General features: G+C 38.5%; 1 protein-coding gene across 3 annotated transcripts in view; it reads right to left on the bottom strand.

Moving 5' to 3' along the window:
- Positions 1-925: 925 nt before the first annotated feature.
- Positions 926-19573, bottom strand: part of PPM1A (protein phosphatase, Mg2+/Mn2+ dependent 1A) — a 35834-nt gene continuing 17186 nt past the window's right edge. Inside the window, exons 2-7 of one of the 3 annotated variants that reach the window (XM_075614820.1) lie at positions 18574-18694; positions 17181-18034; positions 15758-15875; positions 10899-11010; positions 6777-6834; positions 926-4414 (exon numbers count right to left, since the gene is read on the bottom strand). In XM_075614820.1, the coding sequence (XP_075470935.1) occupies positions 4385-4414; positions 6777-6834; positions 10899-11010; positions 15758-15875; positions 17181-18034; positions 18574-18580 (1179 nt within the window). In that variant the 5' untranslated portion in view covers positions 18581-18694 and the 3' untranslated portion in view covers positions 926-4384. Of the gene's footprint in view, positions 4415-6776; positions 6835-10898; positions 11011-15757; positions 15876-17180; positions 18035-18284; positions 18412-18573; positions 18695-19573 lie in introns of those variants that run through there. The other 2 variants (XM_075614822.1, XM_075614821.1) reach the window with 2 other exon arrangements.

Genomic DNA, 19573 nt, shown 5'->3' with positions numbered 1-19573 from the left:
GCTGGTGGTTATCCCTTCAGGGCCGCAAGCATTACTGGCCTTTTGGGCGCAGGGGACCTGTTTGCGGGCTCTGTCCATCAGCACTTTCTCACGCACAAGACATACATACATAAATATATAAATATATATATATATATATATAAAGTCTGCGCCTTTTTAATGGGAAAATGTATACTTTTAAGGGTAGCGGTATAATACCATGGACTACATTTTAATGTCAAAAAACATTTGTGCACCTTTTCAGCTGTTTATCTTTGTCTTGGATACACTTGTTTCAGACTTTTTTTTAATATATATATTCTATTAAAATCACAACGCCCTAGACTCCTTAGTGAATGAAGGTATGCAAATTGGAGGGGGGGAAAAAAAGTTACTTTGATTTTTGTTCCTGTTTGAAGCTCCAAAACACTCAAGACATTTGTTATATATATATATATATATATATATATATATATATATATATATATATATATATGGAATATGTTCCCATTCAATTAAAGTTGGCTAAAAAAAAAACAAAAAAAAATCACGACTTGTGAAAGGCAAAACTTTACTATTTGCACAGGAGTGGCCAACTCCAGTCCTCAAGGTCCACCAACAGTTCAGGTTTTCAGGATATCCCTGCTTCAGCACAGGTGGCTCACAGTGGCAGTTATTTTGTTTGATTGAGCCATCTGGATATCCTGAAAGCCTGACCTATTGGTGGCCCTTATGGACTGGCATTAGCACAACTGTTTCAACATACCTCAACTTTATAGTCAAACCCCCCCCCCCCCCCCCCAAAAAACTGCTGAAAGCTGCAACCTCAATTAACAGCAAGCACTATGATCAATATGTCTAGACCTGATTCTATCACGTGATGACAGTGTTGTACATAGTCTTTGAATAACATTTGCCCAATAGACGTTTGACAAAACAACTTCACTCACATTATTGGCATTTTTATTGTTTTTTGTCACACAGGAATCTTATTGAAAGAGGGAAGAAAAGAACACAATTCAAACTTGCTTCCAAGCAGCTTTAGACCTAAATGCAAACGTATGATAACATTTTGCTGCAATACCCCTGAGGTGTTAACATGTGTAGCACACAAAATCTGTGAACAGGCTCAAGAAAAAGAACGCGCATCAATGCTGCAAAGTGTGTTAGGTTTTGCACAAGTGTGAGAAGAACATCAAGCTCTTGGCTAAACAAGACTGGACAAGTATGGTTGCAAAATCATTCCTATTTAACATAGCGAAAGCACATGCGTGGGCAGAAAAATATGTTGCACGGTTCTAGAGGGGACTAAGAACATTGCTTTGCAAGGAATTGTTGGCCAAAAGAACACTAGAAGGGGGCACATTGGACAGAAGCTTCTAAATCAGGGGTGGCCAACTCCAGTCCTCAAGGGTCACCAACAGGCCAGGTATTAGGGATATCCCTGCTTGAGCACACTGAGCAACTTTTGCTGAAGCAGGGATATCCTTAAAACCTGTTCTGTTGGTGGCCCTTGAGGACAGGCGTTGGTCACCCCTGCTCTAAATATACAATATGTCACTATGACACAGCATTAATTGAATGAATGGTTAGTATTCATTTCACTGTGAATTATACCCAGTATGTATTTAAAGGTACATTCACATTCTTGTGCTAAAGGTACTTTTTAAACAAACATAACAAAATATCTGTATGGATATTGTGGTCGTTGCATTGGCATATTTAAATAGATAAGCTGAAGCAGCTCTGCAAAAGATAAAAAGCCAGCACAAACAAAAGCTTTGCTTGCTGTTGGTCGCAGTGAAAATGGCCAGCTCAATGTTTTCTGTAACTTTCCGAGAAAACTCACAATTTAGGAACAGTGTTGTCCGATTACTAAGCATTTGTATAAATGAATAGGAACAGTGAAGCAAACAAAAAAAATGTGTTTGATTTTGATCGACTCAATGGCTTCAGGGATTACTTAACATAAAAGTATTGTTAAGTGGCAGTAAAAGGTGGACTGATTTTAACATGTTTGCGAGTGAATGTGCCTTTAAGTTAATTCCTAAGAGCAGACTCATCGCTATATGCAGGTATAGACATAACCCGGAAGCTTCTTTGTCAGAGAATTGAGCTTTTCTGTGGGTGTACCACGCAATGAAACAGCTATGTTTAGTGATCAACTACACCAGTGGTGCTCAACTCATCCTCAAGATCCCTCAACCGGTCAGGTTTTAAGGATCTCACAGCTTCAGCACAGGTGGCTCAGTTTTTTTTTTTTTTTTTTAAATACAGTAGATGTGCCTTTGTGTTCTTCATTCATGCTCAAACAGGATACAACGACAATATTTTAAGAACCCCAAGTGAAGAAATACAAAGGAGACCAAAAAAAAAACCAAACAAGTATATGCCGGTACAGAAAATGTTAATGACACATCATGGGCTTATTTTAAAGACAGTTGTGCAGTAGCAAATCAGCTTGGGTGCAATACAGGAGGAAGGTTCACAGCTAATACTAAAAACACTTTCACTCCCATTTTGCCGCCAAGGCAGTGCAATCAATCTTTAAATAAACCGTTGCAATTTACGGTTTAAAGGCTTCCTATAAATAAGAAAGAAAGAAAGAGAGCGAGAGTTTCAAGGAGAGAGCGAGAGTTTCAAGGAGAGAGAGCAAGAGTTTCAAAGAGAGAGAGCGAGAGAGTGGGAGGGAAGGGGGGGGAGAGAGAGAAAGTGGGGCGGAGAGAGAGAAAGAGGGGGGGAGGGGAGAGAAGGGATGGGAGAGGGAGTGGGGGTGGGAGAGAGTTGGGTGTGTGGTGGTGTGTGTGTACATCAGATACATCTTACTAAATTGTGTCTAAGAAAAATAACCTTTTAATCTCTGGGGTTTGACATGAAGGAAGAACAGGCGCTAATAAAGAAGCTTTAAAGACATCGTACATGCTGGAATAAATGAATGACAAATCAAAAGTGCTAAATGGTGGGGGACAGAAAAATCAGAATCTTAAATGATTAACCACAGATTGGTACAGATATAATATTCTTAACAAAAGACACAAACCACAGGGTGCACAAAACAGTAGTTTTGCCAACAAAGATTATATTATTTTTTTGTGTCTGCTTGGTTGGGGGGAAAAAAAACAAAAAATGCATTTCCTTAGTTTTGTCACTTACATAGCCATCATTTTAAAGTAAATTTTAAATGACCAATAATTTACATTAACATGCTATATATTTGGAATCACAAATACTGTTTAACCACTAGTTTGTCATATTAAATAAATTGGTCAAGTGAAAACACACATTAGCTAAAGAGTTAGATTGTCAAGATCAAAACTTGTTTTACAACAGGCACATTTCAAGCTTACACACTGCGACAGTTGCAGCTTGAAAAACACCTATTTTAAATATATTAATGTTGTAACAATTTTAAATTATATTGTCAATTGAAAAAAATGGTCCATGCCGTTTGCACATAAAGGTCTCCCCCTTTTCAAATGTGGGCTTTACGTGCATAATAAAATATTTTACACAAGTGAATGCTCAAATAATGGCACTAGGTCTTAAAAGGCAGAAAAGATAAATTACACATGTCTGATTATATTGGTTTGTCAAATCAAGCTTTATTGATAAAATGGAATTCAGAACTTTCAGTAGCAGCAACAGACCCAGCCAGCGTAGTTTTAAAAATAATGTATATCTTTGCACACAAATGATTAGTAAATAGATTTGAGAGCTTGGAGCTCAGGTTCCCCTTTGTTCTCAAATGACCACACTGCCTCGTCAGAATTGCTAAAAGACAGGAATAATTTTATTTTATTTTTGCAACTGTACTCCATTCTCTTCCAAATCAAAACACAATGAGAGAATTGAAGGTTATTCCTCATCCTGAAAAAATACTGTACACTAAAGTTAGAAGAATCTTATAAACAATTTCATGAGGCCCCAGCTGGTTATGTTGCTGCTTCATTTCCAATCTAAAACCACCACATGAATAGGGTTATATTATCTGTTGCATCACACAACAAGACAGACTTTTCCTGTAACCTTTAGAGCAATTTAAAGCCGTTCATAATTAAATATGACCATTTTGTACAAGGACAATTGCACTTTACAAAAACAAAAATCATACAACATAAATTGCTGCAGTCTGATTTACAACGTGAATTATGTTTTGAAATTACGTTTACAGAAGTTTCAATTTTACAAAAAAAAATAAAAAACTAGAAGGAAATGAAAAGAAATAGGAAAAGAAATACAATTTTTGGGCCAGTTGTGGTACTGCTGGGATTTTCTGGTGTCACCTCTCACCCACATCATATTCCCTTCTTTAAATGACAAGGTTTAGGATGGACGCTAAGAAGGATCAGAGGTTGGGCTTTACGTTCAGAGGATGAATCTAAACTCCATGGCTAAATGGACAGATTTACCACATATCATCAGTTGACGCAGAATCCTGAATGAAAAACACGGAGAAAACAAAAATCAATTCTATATGAAGCTTCACAAAATGTTGAATACATTGTATTTAAGGGCAATTGGAAGATGAATACATTTTAAGCTTGCATATACACACCCAGCAGTTCCAATTCAACCATTTTTTACATTCTATGATTCCATACCATAATCAGTGGGGCTTTATAGTAACTTTGGGAAAAATAGATTTGTCAGTCTACACATTACATATGCAAAGGAGCACACATGTAAATAGTATATTGTGGCCACGCATGTAAATAGTATAATGTGGCCACGCATGACAAACTTGGAAAGGATGTTCAGTCCTGCACTTATGCTTTCAACATGGAGTTTATACTCTCCAATTCTTTTGTGCTAAGCCATAGGTGCGCAAACTTGGGGGGCGCGAGATTTTGCTGGGGGGGGGGGGGTTAGGGAGAGGGAGGGTGCAGGCGGTTACAGAGGCCCTGCGCTCTTCCCCAAGGCATATAAATTAAATGCTGGGGACTCGCGTGAGGCCTCTATATCTCACTTACCGGGATCCAGATGCGTGGTGTGGCACGTCGCCATGGCAACGCGGCGTCATTTGCCGCCGCGGGACCATGTGATGCGACGTCGCATGACCTGTCGCCATGGTGACGTGGCATCAAATGACTGTGGGGTCACGACATGACCCCGCGGCATCATTTAACGCTGGAAAATGAGGTACGGGGGACGCGAGCACCGGGGGGAGCAGCTCCAATAATCTGTGCACACCTGTGCTAAGCAATGAACATGACACCAGCACAATAGCAGGAGGACAACAATGTGTCACTATAGAATAAAACAGATCACTCTAAGCTTTCACTATTTATATATATAAAAAAAAAACTACCAATGCAGGGCTCAATTTGTTTTGGGTTAGGTGAAAATGATGTTCGAGTTTGCAAACGTATATTGACCAGTGCGTGTACATGTTTCCGTCACTGCGCACAGACGGGAATATCAAAGTATTTTTTTTTTTTTTAATTTTTAATATTCTTAATTATTCCTGTGCAGCTTAGTACAAATAGTATGTCAGCGGTAGCCAACTCCAGTCCTCAAGGGCCACTAACCGGTCAGGTTCTCAGTATATCCCTGCTTCAGCACAGGTGGCTCAATCATTGACTGAGCCCCCTGTGCTGAAGCAGGGATATTCCCAATACCTGGCCTGTTGGTGGCCCTTGAGGACTGGAGTAGGCAGTTCGGAAATCTAAGGTTTGTGGAGTAGCTTGGGGGGGGGGGGGGGGGAGGCTCTGCAACTCACTACTTGCATTGTGTCCACATAAAATTTGTCCCTGAAGAAGCTCCTTTGCTGGAGGGAAACGCGCGTTGGACGTGCAATGTTGTCAGTCTCCTACTTGGAGCTGTTTTAATGTAGTTTTTGTAGGTTCCTGGTTCAGTATATATAGATCACAGAACTTTGCTATTTTAGTCTAGTTTGTGCAGTCAGCGAGCACTGTTGCCATTCCTCCTACTTCTGTGTGTATGTGCTCTCACAGAGTATATGCTGTCAACTCACTAACACTGTGGCTGTGAGTGCCTGTCCCTGTACTCACAGGAGTTCAATTGAATGTTCACGTTAGGGGGATTGGATATTTCTCTATTATTATCTATTTGGTCTCGCTGACCTCTATATATTTACCATCTGGTCTAACAGCTGATCCAGAGGGGTTAACACCCTGACCTATTGCATCGTATGCCTTCCATAGCCCACCATTATTAGCAGGTTAATTGGGATTTTATTATCATACATACTACATGACATAGATGCTCGACACTTTTGATTTAATTTATTTTTAAATCACGTTACACCTACCTTTGGTAATATATGTTTTAAGTTAATCTAATAAAAGTTACATTTTTTATACCTAGTGGTGTGCAGTTTAGTGAATTCTTTTAGGGGCACAATCACTTTGTGTTTCCCTTCCCCCCTTTTTCTGATTCACACACAATTTGATTTATAAACAGATACATTTTAAAAAAGAGCCAACATTACGTGATACTTTTAAGCATGTTTTCGGGAAATGGCAGAACTTTCAAGTTAAATTTTCCATCACAATGTTTATTTTAGTCTGTTAAAGTAAATGGGGTAGGTTTCCATATACTGATAATGGACAGAGCTGTGTTCTCTCTCTATTTCTGTGCTGGACATGGCAGCAAATGCTTTACGCCTCAAACAGTAGAGGAAAAGCAGAAAGTAATGCCCCTTTACTAAGCCCTGCTTACCACAGAGGGAAGCACATCAGCACTTAATACAAATTGCCAATTTTCTTTATGAAATATAGCCATCAAGGGGGAAAACAAATACTGTAGAAAAATGTAAATATTAACGTCATACTCACAGTATCATCATTTCTATATGGATTCAGTCTGTTGTAAACTGCTTCAATCACACTCCGTCTAGAGCACAGCATGAAAAAGAATATTCAAGACAGGCTGTTAAGTACTAAAAGTAAAACTATTTGAGTTTAAACATTAAATTCCTTATTCTTACACCAAAAGCACAAGGCCTTAGACATAGAAAGTGAAACAGAACGTAAGTTATTATTTTTTTAAATAGGCTAATCTGCTGAAGATAGTTGAATTAAAATATTGCCCTAAATACTGTTATTTGCTTTAGTCGAAGAAAGTCTGACTAAGCATTCTCTATGTGAAGCATTACATTTAATTTCCAAGCAAAGCAGTATGAAATAAACCCTTCCTCCCCATTAGAAAATCTAAAAGGAGCAGCTACACAAGAGGATGGGAAACTCCAGTCCTCAAGAGCCACCAACAGGACAGGTTTTCAGTATATCCCTGCTTCAGCACAGGTGTCTCAGTCGTATCCTGAAAACCTGGCCTGTTGGTGGCCCTTGAGGACTGGAGTTGCCCACCTTTCAGCTACACCTTGCTCCTTTTCTTATTTTGTAATCAGAATGGGTAGTAGGAGCTGAACTGCGTTAATTTCAACTCCGGGGACCCCCCGATTCCGCGATACTTGTCGGGTAAAGTGCCGCAGGTACTTCTTGGTTATTTAAATCCACCGCGTCACAAGAGCGACAATAGAAAATCGTGGACGATTTAAACCGGACTTTTTTACCCCTGATGGGGACACTACCCGCGGCACTTTCCCCGGTATGCATATTGGGAAGCCAGAGGGCCGCCAGAGCTAAATTTAACATGGTTTAGCTTTGGACAAGCCCTGCTTCCCATCAATGTTAAAAGAAAGAAAAAGGAACAGGGCAGGTTAAAAAAAATAAAAAAATGAAATAACCGACTGCACCTTTAAGACCAATTGGAGGAGGAAATTAGTTCTAGTCCACGCCTACAATAATAGTAGGAAATAGACCCGTTTGAAACATTATGTTACAAATCATTATTTTTTAGTCTGATCATTGGCCCTGTTGAAAGCTGCAATGTGATCTTGCCGATTGTAAATAAATACTTATTTATACATATCAAATACAGACACACACAGACACACACACAGACACACACACAGATGCACACACACACAGACACACACACACACACACACAGACACACAATTAAATATTACAGAGCCTTTTGCACATTAGGCTTTGTCCATAGTGCAGGATACGGAACAAACACTAGGACGCCAATGCACATGCGCTACAGGGACAGCGGCGCTTCGCAATACAAACAAGTTTGTATTTGAAACGCGACGCCAGAAGGAAGCGCAGAAGCTAGCGCATTCTACTATGGACGCGGCCTTAAACTAATACAAATACATTTGTTAAGTGTCACTGGACAGTAAAATAGCAATTAATCTTCCTTTTAAAAGAGGTCAATTAAAGTTTATTTCAGCTTTTACCACTGATGGCAAAAGGGTTAATATATTTCAACAAGTACAGTAAATATATTGTGGTGTGCACCAAGTTTTACAGCCTGTACATTGCTGCTTTGGAATGTACATAGCAAAAGGTTCTAGCAATCAAATCTGCCAGTTTAGTTTGAAAAATGCAACCCTTTTTCTTTTTTCCATTAACCCCACAAACTTATTCTAAAAGTTTAGAAGATGAAATGGGTGGTACGAAAATATTAAATTTTATAGTTATGGTAAAGCGTTTAAAGATTATATGCTGTGCCAAAAAGGAGAGACACACAGAGACAGAGAAACACACACAGACAGACAGACAGACAGACAGACAGACAGACAGAGAGAGAGAGAGAGAGAGAGAGAGAGAGAGAGAGAGAGAGAGAGAGAGAGAGAGAGAGAGAGAGAGACAGAGACACACACAGAGACACACACAGAGACAGAGAGAGAGGAGACAGAGAAACAGAGAGAAATACAGAGACACAGACACACACAGAGAGAGAGACAGAGACACAGAGAGAGACACAGACACACACAGAGAGACAGAGAGAGACACAGAGACAGAGAGAGAGAGACAGAGAGAGACACAGAGAGAGAGAGAGAGAGAGAGAGACACAGACACACAGAGAGAGACACAGAGAGAGACAGACACAGAGAGAGACACAGAGAGACACAGACACAGAGACAGAGACACAGAGAGAGAAAGAGAGAGAGAGACAGACACACAAGACAGTTTGTGAAACCCTGGAAAGTCTAGTTTTTCCCCAGATAACCTTCTGAATCAAAATCAGTATTTTCTAAATATCCAATAGGGTTTATATTAACCAATTCCATGTCTTCTGAAAGAAAATGACGCATAAATTAGACCACTGTGTAATTAAGAGTCAGGGTATGTGCAAAAGTAAGCGAAACCCTCGTTTTATCAGCTAAATTGAATGGGATAATTACAATCAGGTGTTTAAATAATTAGGTAGATCTTCAGGTGTGAGTTTGGGAGTCATCACCCTATAAAGATCAGAAACTTTGTAAGTTTGGTCTTCACCATACAGGTATGTGAAAAACAGATCATGCCACGCGCAAAACACTCAGAAAAGCAGTTATTGATGATCTGTCTAGAAAGGGTTACAAAACCATTTCTAAGTATTGGGGACTCCACCAAACAACTGTCACACAGTCTACAAAAGTTCAACACCACAGTCATTCTACCCAGGAGCGGGTCCTATCAAAATCTCTCCAAACTAACCATCCAGGAAGTCACAAAGAACTTCAGAGTAACATCCAAGGATCTGCAGGTTACTCACGCCTCGGCTATGTGAGTGACTAAGAAAAAGACTGAACAAGAATGGTGTTCATGAAAGGATAGCCAGGAGGAAACCACTGCTCTCTAAAAAGAACATTGCTGCCTATCTGAAGCTCGTCAAAGATGATCCACAAGATTTCTAGAACACTGTTCTCTGGACAGACGAGTCAAAAGGTAGAACTTTTGGGCCTCAATGAGAAACGTTATATTTGACGAAACCCAAACACTGCATTTGAACAGAAGAACCTCAACCCAACCGTCAAGCATGGTGGTGAGAGTGTGATGGTTTGGGGCTGCTTTGCTGACTCAGGGTCTAGACAGGTTGCCAACATTGAAAACCATGAATTCTGCATTGTTTCAGAAGATTCTAGAGGAGAATGTCAGGCCAGCCCTTTGTGAGCTGAAGCAAAAGTTGGTCATGCAGCAAGACAATGATCCTAAACATACAAGCAGATCTACAAAAGAACATCTGCAGAAGAACTTCCGTGTTTTAGAATGGCCTGGTCAATGTCTGGACGTAAACCCCATCAAAATGTGGCAGGACCTGAAGCAAGCTGTCCCATGCAAGGAAGCCCACAAATATCACTGAGTTGAAGTAGTTCTGTAATGAAGAATGGGCCAAAATGCCTCAAAACCGATGAGACTGACCAGCAGTTATAGGAAACGCTTAGTTGAAGTCATTGCTGCTCAAGGGGGCGCCACCAGGTACTGAATCTAAAGGTTTACATCATTTTTCACAAATGGATATTTAATGTTGAATCATTTGTGGATAAATAAATGTTGAAAAGGTATCATGGTTTTGTGTAATTTGTTTGATCAGATTATCTTTATCTATTAGGACTTAGATTAAGATTTAATAGCATTTTAGGTTTGAAATCGATGAAAATCCTAAGGGGTTCACAAACTTTCACACATGCATGCATGCAAAACACATCCAAACGAAGGAGAGATTTATTTAGCCAGTGGTTCATGTTGGAGCACCATACAGTTTCTTGTGACTGTTTGCATGCAAAACACACACACTACGCAGCGCGTTACAATAGGGGTACAAAGTTAAGTGTATTACAAACAGAGAGACATACCAAAAAAGGACAAAACAAGCGCAAAAGGTACAACACGTAAGGAGAGCTTACACAAATATCAAATATCTGTGTTTAGATCATAAAAGGAACATTTTTAAACATTTCGCAAAAAACTGAATACGCTGTATAAACTTATGCCACCATTAAAAACATACAATTATTGAAATGCCCCTTATAGATTTAGAATCTAAATATATAAAAACAAGTGTGGCATAATTATTCCTACATAATTTAGATCAAATCACAAACATTCAGATTAACTCACTTGCTTGCCAATTCCCCTCCAGGTGGGAGATTTGGGATGCTCTCAGTTGCTAACGTACGCATCACATGGACTAAGTCTGGAACACCTTCTTCACCCTGCTTCTTTATGATCTCTAGGAATCAGAAGTACTTGTTTTGTAAGTGATATTCAAATGCAACTTAATGTGTAAACAGCTTTGATATAAACACAGTATATCTTCAAGATCACACATTTGTCCCAATTCTATTGGCATACATATTTATATGAAAAGATTTTTCAACTTTGGACAGAATGCTATTTTTATCTTTATTTAAGTTACGCGTATTAATTTCAGCACAACAAGCAGTTCACTGCATTTGTATACATGACAAGTAAATCATTTTATAATAAACATTATGTATGGATATTTTTTTTAATTATACCAGTAGCTGAAAGTTTCTTCAAATTATGTATATAAAAAAATACAAAACCAACATAATGTTCTAATCATTTTGTCCCAAAGTCCTTCCGATGCTTGATAATTATGTTTCAGACCACCGCTAAATGTACCGTGGATCAGTATTTAAACACTATGGTTTACCACTCACATCCCGTGCCCCACTCCCCCTCCCCAAAAAGCCAAATTACTCTCCCAAAAAAATCAAAGTAAATAAACACACAAAAACAACATTTCTAGAATTTAGACATTAAACGATTGTTCTGAATAAAATGCAAAGATCTCAGATTTGGTTTGCCAAGTTCTTTTATTGTGTAATTTTAACATCTAATTGTAGCTACAGGGTTCTATTGCTGAAATTAGGCTATACAAAAATAAGATTTTTTTTTATATATCTAAACTACACAATTCACAACCTTGAAGTGGATTACATTTAACATACAGTCTCCACTAAACTAATACATTAGTTTAATAAGATATACAGTCCCCATAAAAACAGAAGCCAAAATACTCTTCCATTAATTTAAACGTTTCTTTATCATATTTTTTACTCCCTTTTAAACACCCTTACCTCAACAAAACATTTATTCTGCTAATTCTTAGAAAGATATTTGGAACTGAAATGTGAGGAATTTAGACACCCACATTTTACAGGATTATTAGATCCTCTAACTAAATTAAAACTATCAGGCAGACATTTATACAGAATGGAAGCCAGTTTAATCTCTCGCAATCTTATCCACTGGCTTAAGTATTAAATTATTTAAAATTTCTGAGTATTAGGTTTATATAAAAACCTATGGAGACAATTTTATTAACACATTTTGGATACCAAGAGCCTAAAACGTTTTTAAAGCAGCAATCCCCCTTAACGACCCTTTTGCAAGGGGGGTGAGGGGGGGGGGGGGTTTAAATTAAAATGTTCCCCTTTAATATGTGCATCAATACAATCCACACAATGATAAGTAATTAGCTAAATTGCAGATCGATCTGTTCTCCTGTGATCGATCAGTGAAGATTTGGCTCAGGGGTTCCCTAAATGGCTGCAGAGGTGTATTCTGCAGTCCGTGGAATGCTTATGCATATTAATATGACAAACTTCTGTGGGGAAGACCATGTGACCAGGCAGCCACTAGATACAATTGGTGCACTGTTAGAGAGAGGGCAGCGCTCAAAAAAGGGGTGTGCCAGAGCCTGTTTCAGAAAAGTAAGGGGATGTAACTTTGTAAATGGTTGCTATAGAAACCAAAAATGCTTGTTACATTATAATACATTAAAATTTTATTTTGCTACACATGCTACAATTATTTTCTCATAGCACAGAACTGATTTATTTAAAAAAAAAAACAAAAAAAAAAAAACACACATGTAGGATATTGCTTGGACTGCAGCTTTAAAGGGGATTTCAACAATCGAAGATGATACTTCCTATTGGCTCAAGATATGGCAGTCATTTTGATTCTCCTGTTAAGTATCTCAGAAACTAAGGGTTCACTTGAGCTTTTAAAGGGGTGTGGTTTAGCTCCAGGGGGACACCCCCCCCCCATTTCCTTCTTATAAACAAATAGGGGACGGAAAACAAACAACAAAAAGACACAAGTAGCAGGGATTGCTGCTTTAAGATTTTGTAAATTAGACAGCATTCACAAAAAAAAAACAAAAAAAACAAGGTACAATGTTTACTTATTTTCTTTGTGGCAAACCAGTGATATACAAATAGTGCCTCCAGCCAAGCTGCTTGAAAACAGGTCAGTTTCAAAAGAATACATTGCCCTTAAAATACATCCACTTCAATACCAAAAAGGACCTGCAACATTTATTCAACAAAAAAAGTAAATGTTTCAGATATGTACAGTTCGTTTTAGTATGTGTGGCCATAAAAATATTCATTATTTTCAGTTTATATAGGGTCTAAATCCCAACTTTACAGTTACCTATGTACAGGTTAACAATAAAGGAAAAAGTGCACAGAAATCGATATTTGAAGAGTGATTTAAAGATAACGTAGGAATGCCATTACTTTGACATCTGTTAGGCAAAAAGAAATAAAGCTGTGTTTTAGGTAGAAAACATTGGTGGCCTTTAAGCACACATTTTAGACCCTGCTATTCTATCAAGATAAAAATATATGTTTACAAGTCAAATCATTCTTTAGAACATTATAAAATTATATTAAGAGATTAGTCAAAACCACCCAAAGTGAATTTCTATTACAGATGTGTTTCTTTTAAGTGATTACAGAGAACCGTTACATTCATTTTGACTGTCTAGGAGTCTGCACATAATCTTGTTTGTTTCATTTGAGTCCTGGTTCATGTTCAACTTGTGTATATAAAAACAAAACACCTCTTCCTCCTCCTGTAGTGTACAAAATGTAAACCGATAACCACCTAATCAAATCAACAATAAAAGTAGTCTACAAAAGGTCAGTAAATAGGAGAAAATAAATTAAACAAAAACTAGTTTATAAAATTCAACAATATGGCACAGTTTGTAACGTTAAAGAGCTGAAAAGGCATTTTTTCTCTAAATAGGAATTATATATTAGCAAAGAGTATAAAGACATCTGAAACTCTGCCCACATTGTAGAACAGTGTAGGATCCTGCACATATTCACAGCACCCAAGTAAACCCTCACCTCCCAGTCAGACTGGTTATGGTTTGTAGATAACCAAGAAGGATTCTATTTGTATGTAATCTATATGAATTCTCACGATTACCAATTTCTTGGCAAAATCTAATATCGTGTGTTTTTGGCTTTTTGAAAAGCGGTTTGACAATAACTAAGCCCATTAATACAACATTTCTTTTGCAGTAGTAAAGCTCAAAATAAATGAAGATATTTTGGATTATGTCTTCAAACGGTTTGGTTCTATAATCATGAAAGTAAAGTGCCTGGTGATACCATATTATCAGGGGTGCTCAACTCCAGTCCTCAAGCACCTCGCCCCCTCCCCCCCAACAGGTCAGGTTTTCAGGATATCACTGCTTTATCACAGGTGGCCTCAGCCGAAGACCGAGTCTCCGATTGAGCCACCTGTACTGAAGCAGGGATATCTTGAGAGCCTGACCTGTTGGGGGGGGGGGGGAGGGGGTGGAGGGAGCTTGAGGATTGGAGTTGAGCACCCCTGGCATACACTATTCGTGCGAGAAAGTTTGTAAGGCTTGCATATAAAGTGGACACATTTTTATTAAAGATTATATTTCATAAAGGTGGTGGCAAAGTGGCACTAAATAATAATAATTTAAAAAAAGTTTAGAAAATAGCTAACAATAGCCTGTATAAAGTATATATTATAAGCTTATTTCTTGTACATCTGCATTTTACCATTAAATGTCATTATTGCAACATCTTTGTCCCTAAAAAGTTTTTCTGAAGGGAAACCAGGAATGATTTAGATAGCATGTGTGGATGAATGATACATGGCAGGCTTTTTCTTTTAAATATGTAAATGCGATTTGCAAGGAACAGGTTTTTTTTTTTTAAATAGTCCACGCATGAAAAAAATAGAAAATGCTATACTTGCTTTTTCATAAAAGGCCAATACCTAAAATAGATTAAATTACTTTACATTAAATACAGTTTAAAGGAAAAAAAAACTACACTTAATATAAACATGAATCTATGTCAGCCTGATTACATGTATTTTACGGTCTACATAGAATTCTGAGACTGGAATGTTTTATTTAATACAAAGTAAGAGGACTGTCCTATGGTCAATAAAAAGCTTTTACCCACACCCAGTTTGTTAAATTAAAAGCCCCCAACAAATGCAGGCTGAGCACTAAAAGCTGCTCAAGAACTGCCTGTCAGACTGGATGTTCTCAGAGAACGTTTAAAAAAATACAAAAACACAATGTTAAAAAGGTGGATTCAGGATACCAGCCATTGTTTTGACCATAGCAGTTCCTGATCTATTGCAACACTGTCAGGTAAGTGTCACTACAAACATAAAATACATGTAATTCTATTCAGAGAAACTTACTAACCTATTTTGAAATAGACAGTGTTTCAAGAAAACCAGAACTCCAATATACTATGGTTTGCAAACATCTGATCTTATGTTATGCAAAACTATTACTAAAAGGTAAAAAAAAAAAATCCCCAAATTACCTAAAATTAAATAGCAATTCAAAAATAAAACTTCGTAATGATCTAACCCCATTGTTCATATTGTACTACATTAACATGGTTTCTAAACACCCTGATCATTTCATTGTTTGCTGAAATGCAATTCAGATTATTTTGTCAAATAAAAAGAAGATGCATTTCTGTAATGAAAAACGTGTAGATCTATGCATCTAACATTGTCAGGAGAGAAAAAAAAAAGCTGAGACAGAAGCGCCCTCTGCACTCATTCAACATTAAATTGGCACTTAAAGGCATATTAGAAAAAACAATGATTGTAGTTATTATGTTACTTATTTTGGTTAAATGATCCACCTTCTACTCTGCTTTCCAGGTATTTGTCCAATTCCGTCTCTCTCTTGACTGCCTCTGCCAATACTTTTGGAGCACTTGGAAAACAGATCAATATGACACTCATGTTGTCTCGGCTTCCCTGGTGAAAGAAAATGGGGTTATTCACAATTTCAGAGAGAAAAACCAAGCCACACCATTAAGACGATTAGAATAAATACTCAGATAAAATGCGATTTGATTTAGTGCTTATTAATGGACCGTTTTTCAGGCAGTTGCTTAAGAAAACAATTGCTAAAAATTGTATTAATAACCGCTAGTAACTATATAGCAAAAACTAAAATGCAAGGTTCTTATTGTCTATGGATATCAGTTTAATAATGTATGAACTACTTTTTCAAACCCCATTATGCTTGAAACTACAAAGAACAGCGAAAGCGTCAGTGAAAACGTCAAAGATCACTGGGATTGGGATCTTTATGTGGTGTATTGAATTAGAGTAAAATAGATGATCCAGGACAACTTTGGATTTTTCAAAAGAAATTTAATCAGCAACAGAAACACAACGTTTCATCCTTCCAAGAGGACTTTATCAAGTGACTGGTATCATAATAAAGTCCTCTTGGAAGGATGAAACGTGTTTCTGTTGCTGATTAAATTTCTTTTGAAAAATCCGAAGTGGCCCTGGATCATCTATTTTACTCCATATACTGGCTTCTTTTAGGCAGATATCCCTGAACCAGGAGCACCGGTCATTGCAAGTATTTTGATTCAATTCATTGTGGTGTGCAGCTTTCTCCAGTATTAATGTATTGAAATAGGCCATTGATGAATAAAATAAATATTTACAAACAATTTTCCTTTTCGGCAAATACATTTTAGGAATGTTTTTTTATAACAGCAGTAATAATTTATCAGTGCTTCAATAATAGTTGATCAGTGCTTCCAAAATCAAATATCCTTTTTGTAACTTAAAGCTGCAGTTCAGGCAATATCCTGCATGTGTATTTTTTTTAATAAATCAGTTCTGTAGTAAGAAAAAATACTTTTAGCATTTTCTGTTTTAAAAAAAGCACAACTTTGAAAGACCAATTTTCTTTTATTCTATTTTAACAAGCATGCTTGTTCCTATAGCAACCATTTACATTCCCCAGATCTAAAGATGTCGCCAAACCTCGCCGATCAATAGACGTAGAACGAATTGACCGGCAGCTATGCAGTTCTTATGGCAAGTAGAGATCGCCCACATGAAACTATTGAAGTAAAAAAAAAAAATAAAAAAAAATGGGAGCTTGAACTGCAGCTTTAAGTGCTTTGAGCCCCATTGGGAGAAAAGCTCTATACAAATAAAGTTATTATTAAACTTTACTAAAAATGGCTATAAAATGTAAATGCTATGTATTAAATAACAGTACTGTGCAAGAGTGATTAAGAAAATGTACTGTACCTTGTACAGGCAGGTGTCAACTATTTCATTGCACACTTTCTCAATGTCATCAGTGACCTCTAGCCTGGACCTTACAAAATCACACAGCTCTTCATTGCCCATGACATCCCAAATACCATCACAAGCCAGTATTATAAACTGGTCATCTTCTTCTGATCGCTCTATCTCATAAACCTCAGGCTCAGGTGAAACGAGCTGCTCTGTAGGGCCTTTTCCGTGGACACATTTGTAATCAAAGTCACCCAGAGCCCTTGAAACAGCAAGTGAACCATTCACACGCTGGATCATCACAGAGCCACCAGCATTTTGTATGCGCTCTTTTTCAAGTGGATTACTTGGTTTGTGATCTTGCGTAAAGAAGTGGACTTTCTTGCTCCTACAAAGTAAACCTCTCGAGTCTCCACAGTTGATAAAATAAATGTGCTGTGGAGAAATCATAACACCCACAGCTGTTGACCCACTTCTGTCAGCACCATGTTTCTTCTCTGAGATTACTCTCATATGTTCATCAATTTGCAGAAAACCTGTTCTGATTCCACTTTTTACACTCTCCACAGAGAGCTGTCCGTCGGACCCTTTGAAATCCTGGTTGCTTGTGATGTGTTCCAGCAAATGCTCACAGCAGTATTTGGCAACCTGGGATCCAGCATGACCATCATAAACCGCAAAGAATGACCATCCATCAAGTCCACTTGACAGACCAATCTCAGATGTATGTGCATCTTCCATCTCAACCCGCCAACCTTGCATACTACTAAGCGCATATCGCAGTCCATTACCCTGCCCGCGGGCGTTATGCTTCTCCATCTTTGGCTTGTCTAAAAACGCTCCCATTTTGTCTTCGTTCGTAAACTCTGAGGGGTAGGGAAAAAAACAAAACAGTTTCAATTACTGTACTAAAGAATCTGTGCAGCCAATATAAATGATCATGTGAAGAAACTGTAACAAAGTAACCCCGTGGGGGGAATGTGGTGTTTAAAGCAGCAACCCCGCAAAATGAACCATATTTGGAAATGGGTGTAGACAGCCTCCGGAGCTAAACTATTCTATTTGTAGCCCCAGGGGGACCTACTCTGTTCCTGGGATATTTAACCGTATACTTACCATTGCCGGCGGTTCCGCCTTGGAAAACAACATGGTCAAAGGTAGCAAGATTCGCGGGCCAATAGGAAGCTGCAAGGTCAGCGGTTGAGGCTCCTCATTGGTCGGCAAGGCAGCCATTTTGGATCCTCTATGAGGAGCACCAAAAAGGGCAATTATCTCAGGAACATGAAAATAGCACGATTAAGCCCATGAGTGCAGGAGGGGTCGCGGCACCAGAGTTCCAGGTCCCCACCAGCACTCACAATCACTTAACCACGGTCATGGATGATGGAAGGGGAGGACCACTTGCCTTGCATTTCACTTCGTGGCAGACCACATTCTGCAGAACGCGATCTCCCCTTGAAAAATCAGCATGGTCTTTAGGACGTAGCCAATACAGCATTGGGCACTCCATGACATAGTAGCTGTGTCTACAGGTCACACAAAGGGTTAAGCACCAGAGAGAGATAGATAGATACACATGTTACAAAACATTTTGGGATTGCCGCATTATATGGGTCATCCAATAGGAAATCACAAACAATCACGTTACGACTTCCTATTAGCCCATGGGACATGCGAGATTTGGCAGGCAAAGAGTTCCCAAAGGGGGAGAACATTTTTAGTTACCAAATCGGTAAGTATCTTGAGAACTGGGTGGTCGCCGGAGCCTTTATATTTAAAGAAACAAAAAATAAAGTGTAGGTAGGATTGCTTCTTTAAAACCGGACACGCACCCGAGAGGAGCATGTGCATTTTTTTATATATACACTCCACCTAAAAATGTACCATACATTTCTCTTGCCCCTAAATAAATATTCATTTCCTACAATGCTACTATAGTACTGTACAGCCAAAAGACCGCTATATATCTCCTAAAAAATGGTTAAGAACCACCAAGTCTCACTGGCCAAGTAGCAGAAGCATGCATGGCAAAACATTCACTTCAACGATCTTACCATGCACATCTAGTGAGACTAGGATGAAGGCTGATATTTAGAGTGTAGAAATAATGGCAAATTCAATTAGTCAATACTAGTCACATACAGTGAATGTTCAAATGACTGAAGAGGTCTATTGCAGTGACTGTTATAACAGACTGATGGGACAAACTTGGTCCCCATTTCATCACATAATACAGCGGTGCGCAAACTGTGGGGCGCGACACTGCCGACGGGGGGCGCGGGGTTTACAGAGGCCCCGCGCGCTTCCCGAAGGCACTTAAATTAAGTGCCGGGGGAGCTGCAGGGCCTCTGTAAACCTTACTTACCGTGGCTTCGGCGGCTGCCTCCCTGCGTCGCCATGGCAAC

Source organism: Ascaphus truei, chromosome 9, assembly GCF_040206685.1.
Source record: "Ascaphus truei isolate aAscTru1 chromosome 9, aAscTru1.hap1, whole genome shotgun sequence".
Lineage (NCBI taxonomy): Eukaryota > Metazoa > Chordata > Amphibia > Anura > Ascaphidae > Ascaphus > Ascaphus truei.
The sequence above is the reverse complement of the archived record's forward strand: the minus strand, read 5'-3'. Positions and strand labels throughout refer to the sequence as shown.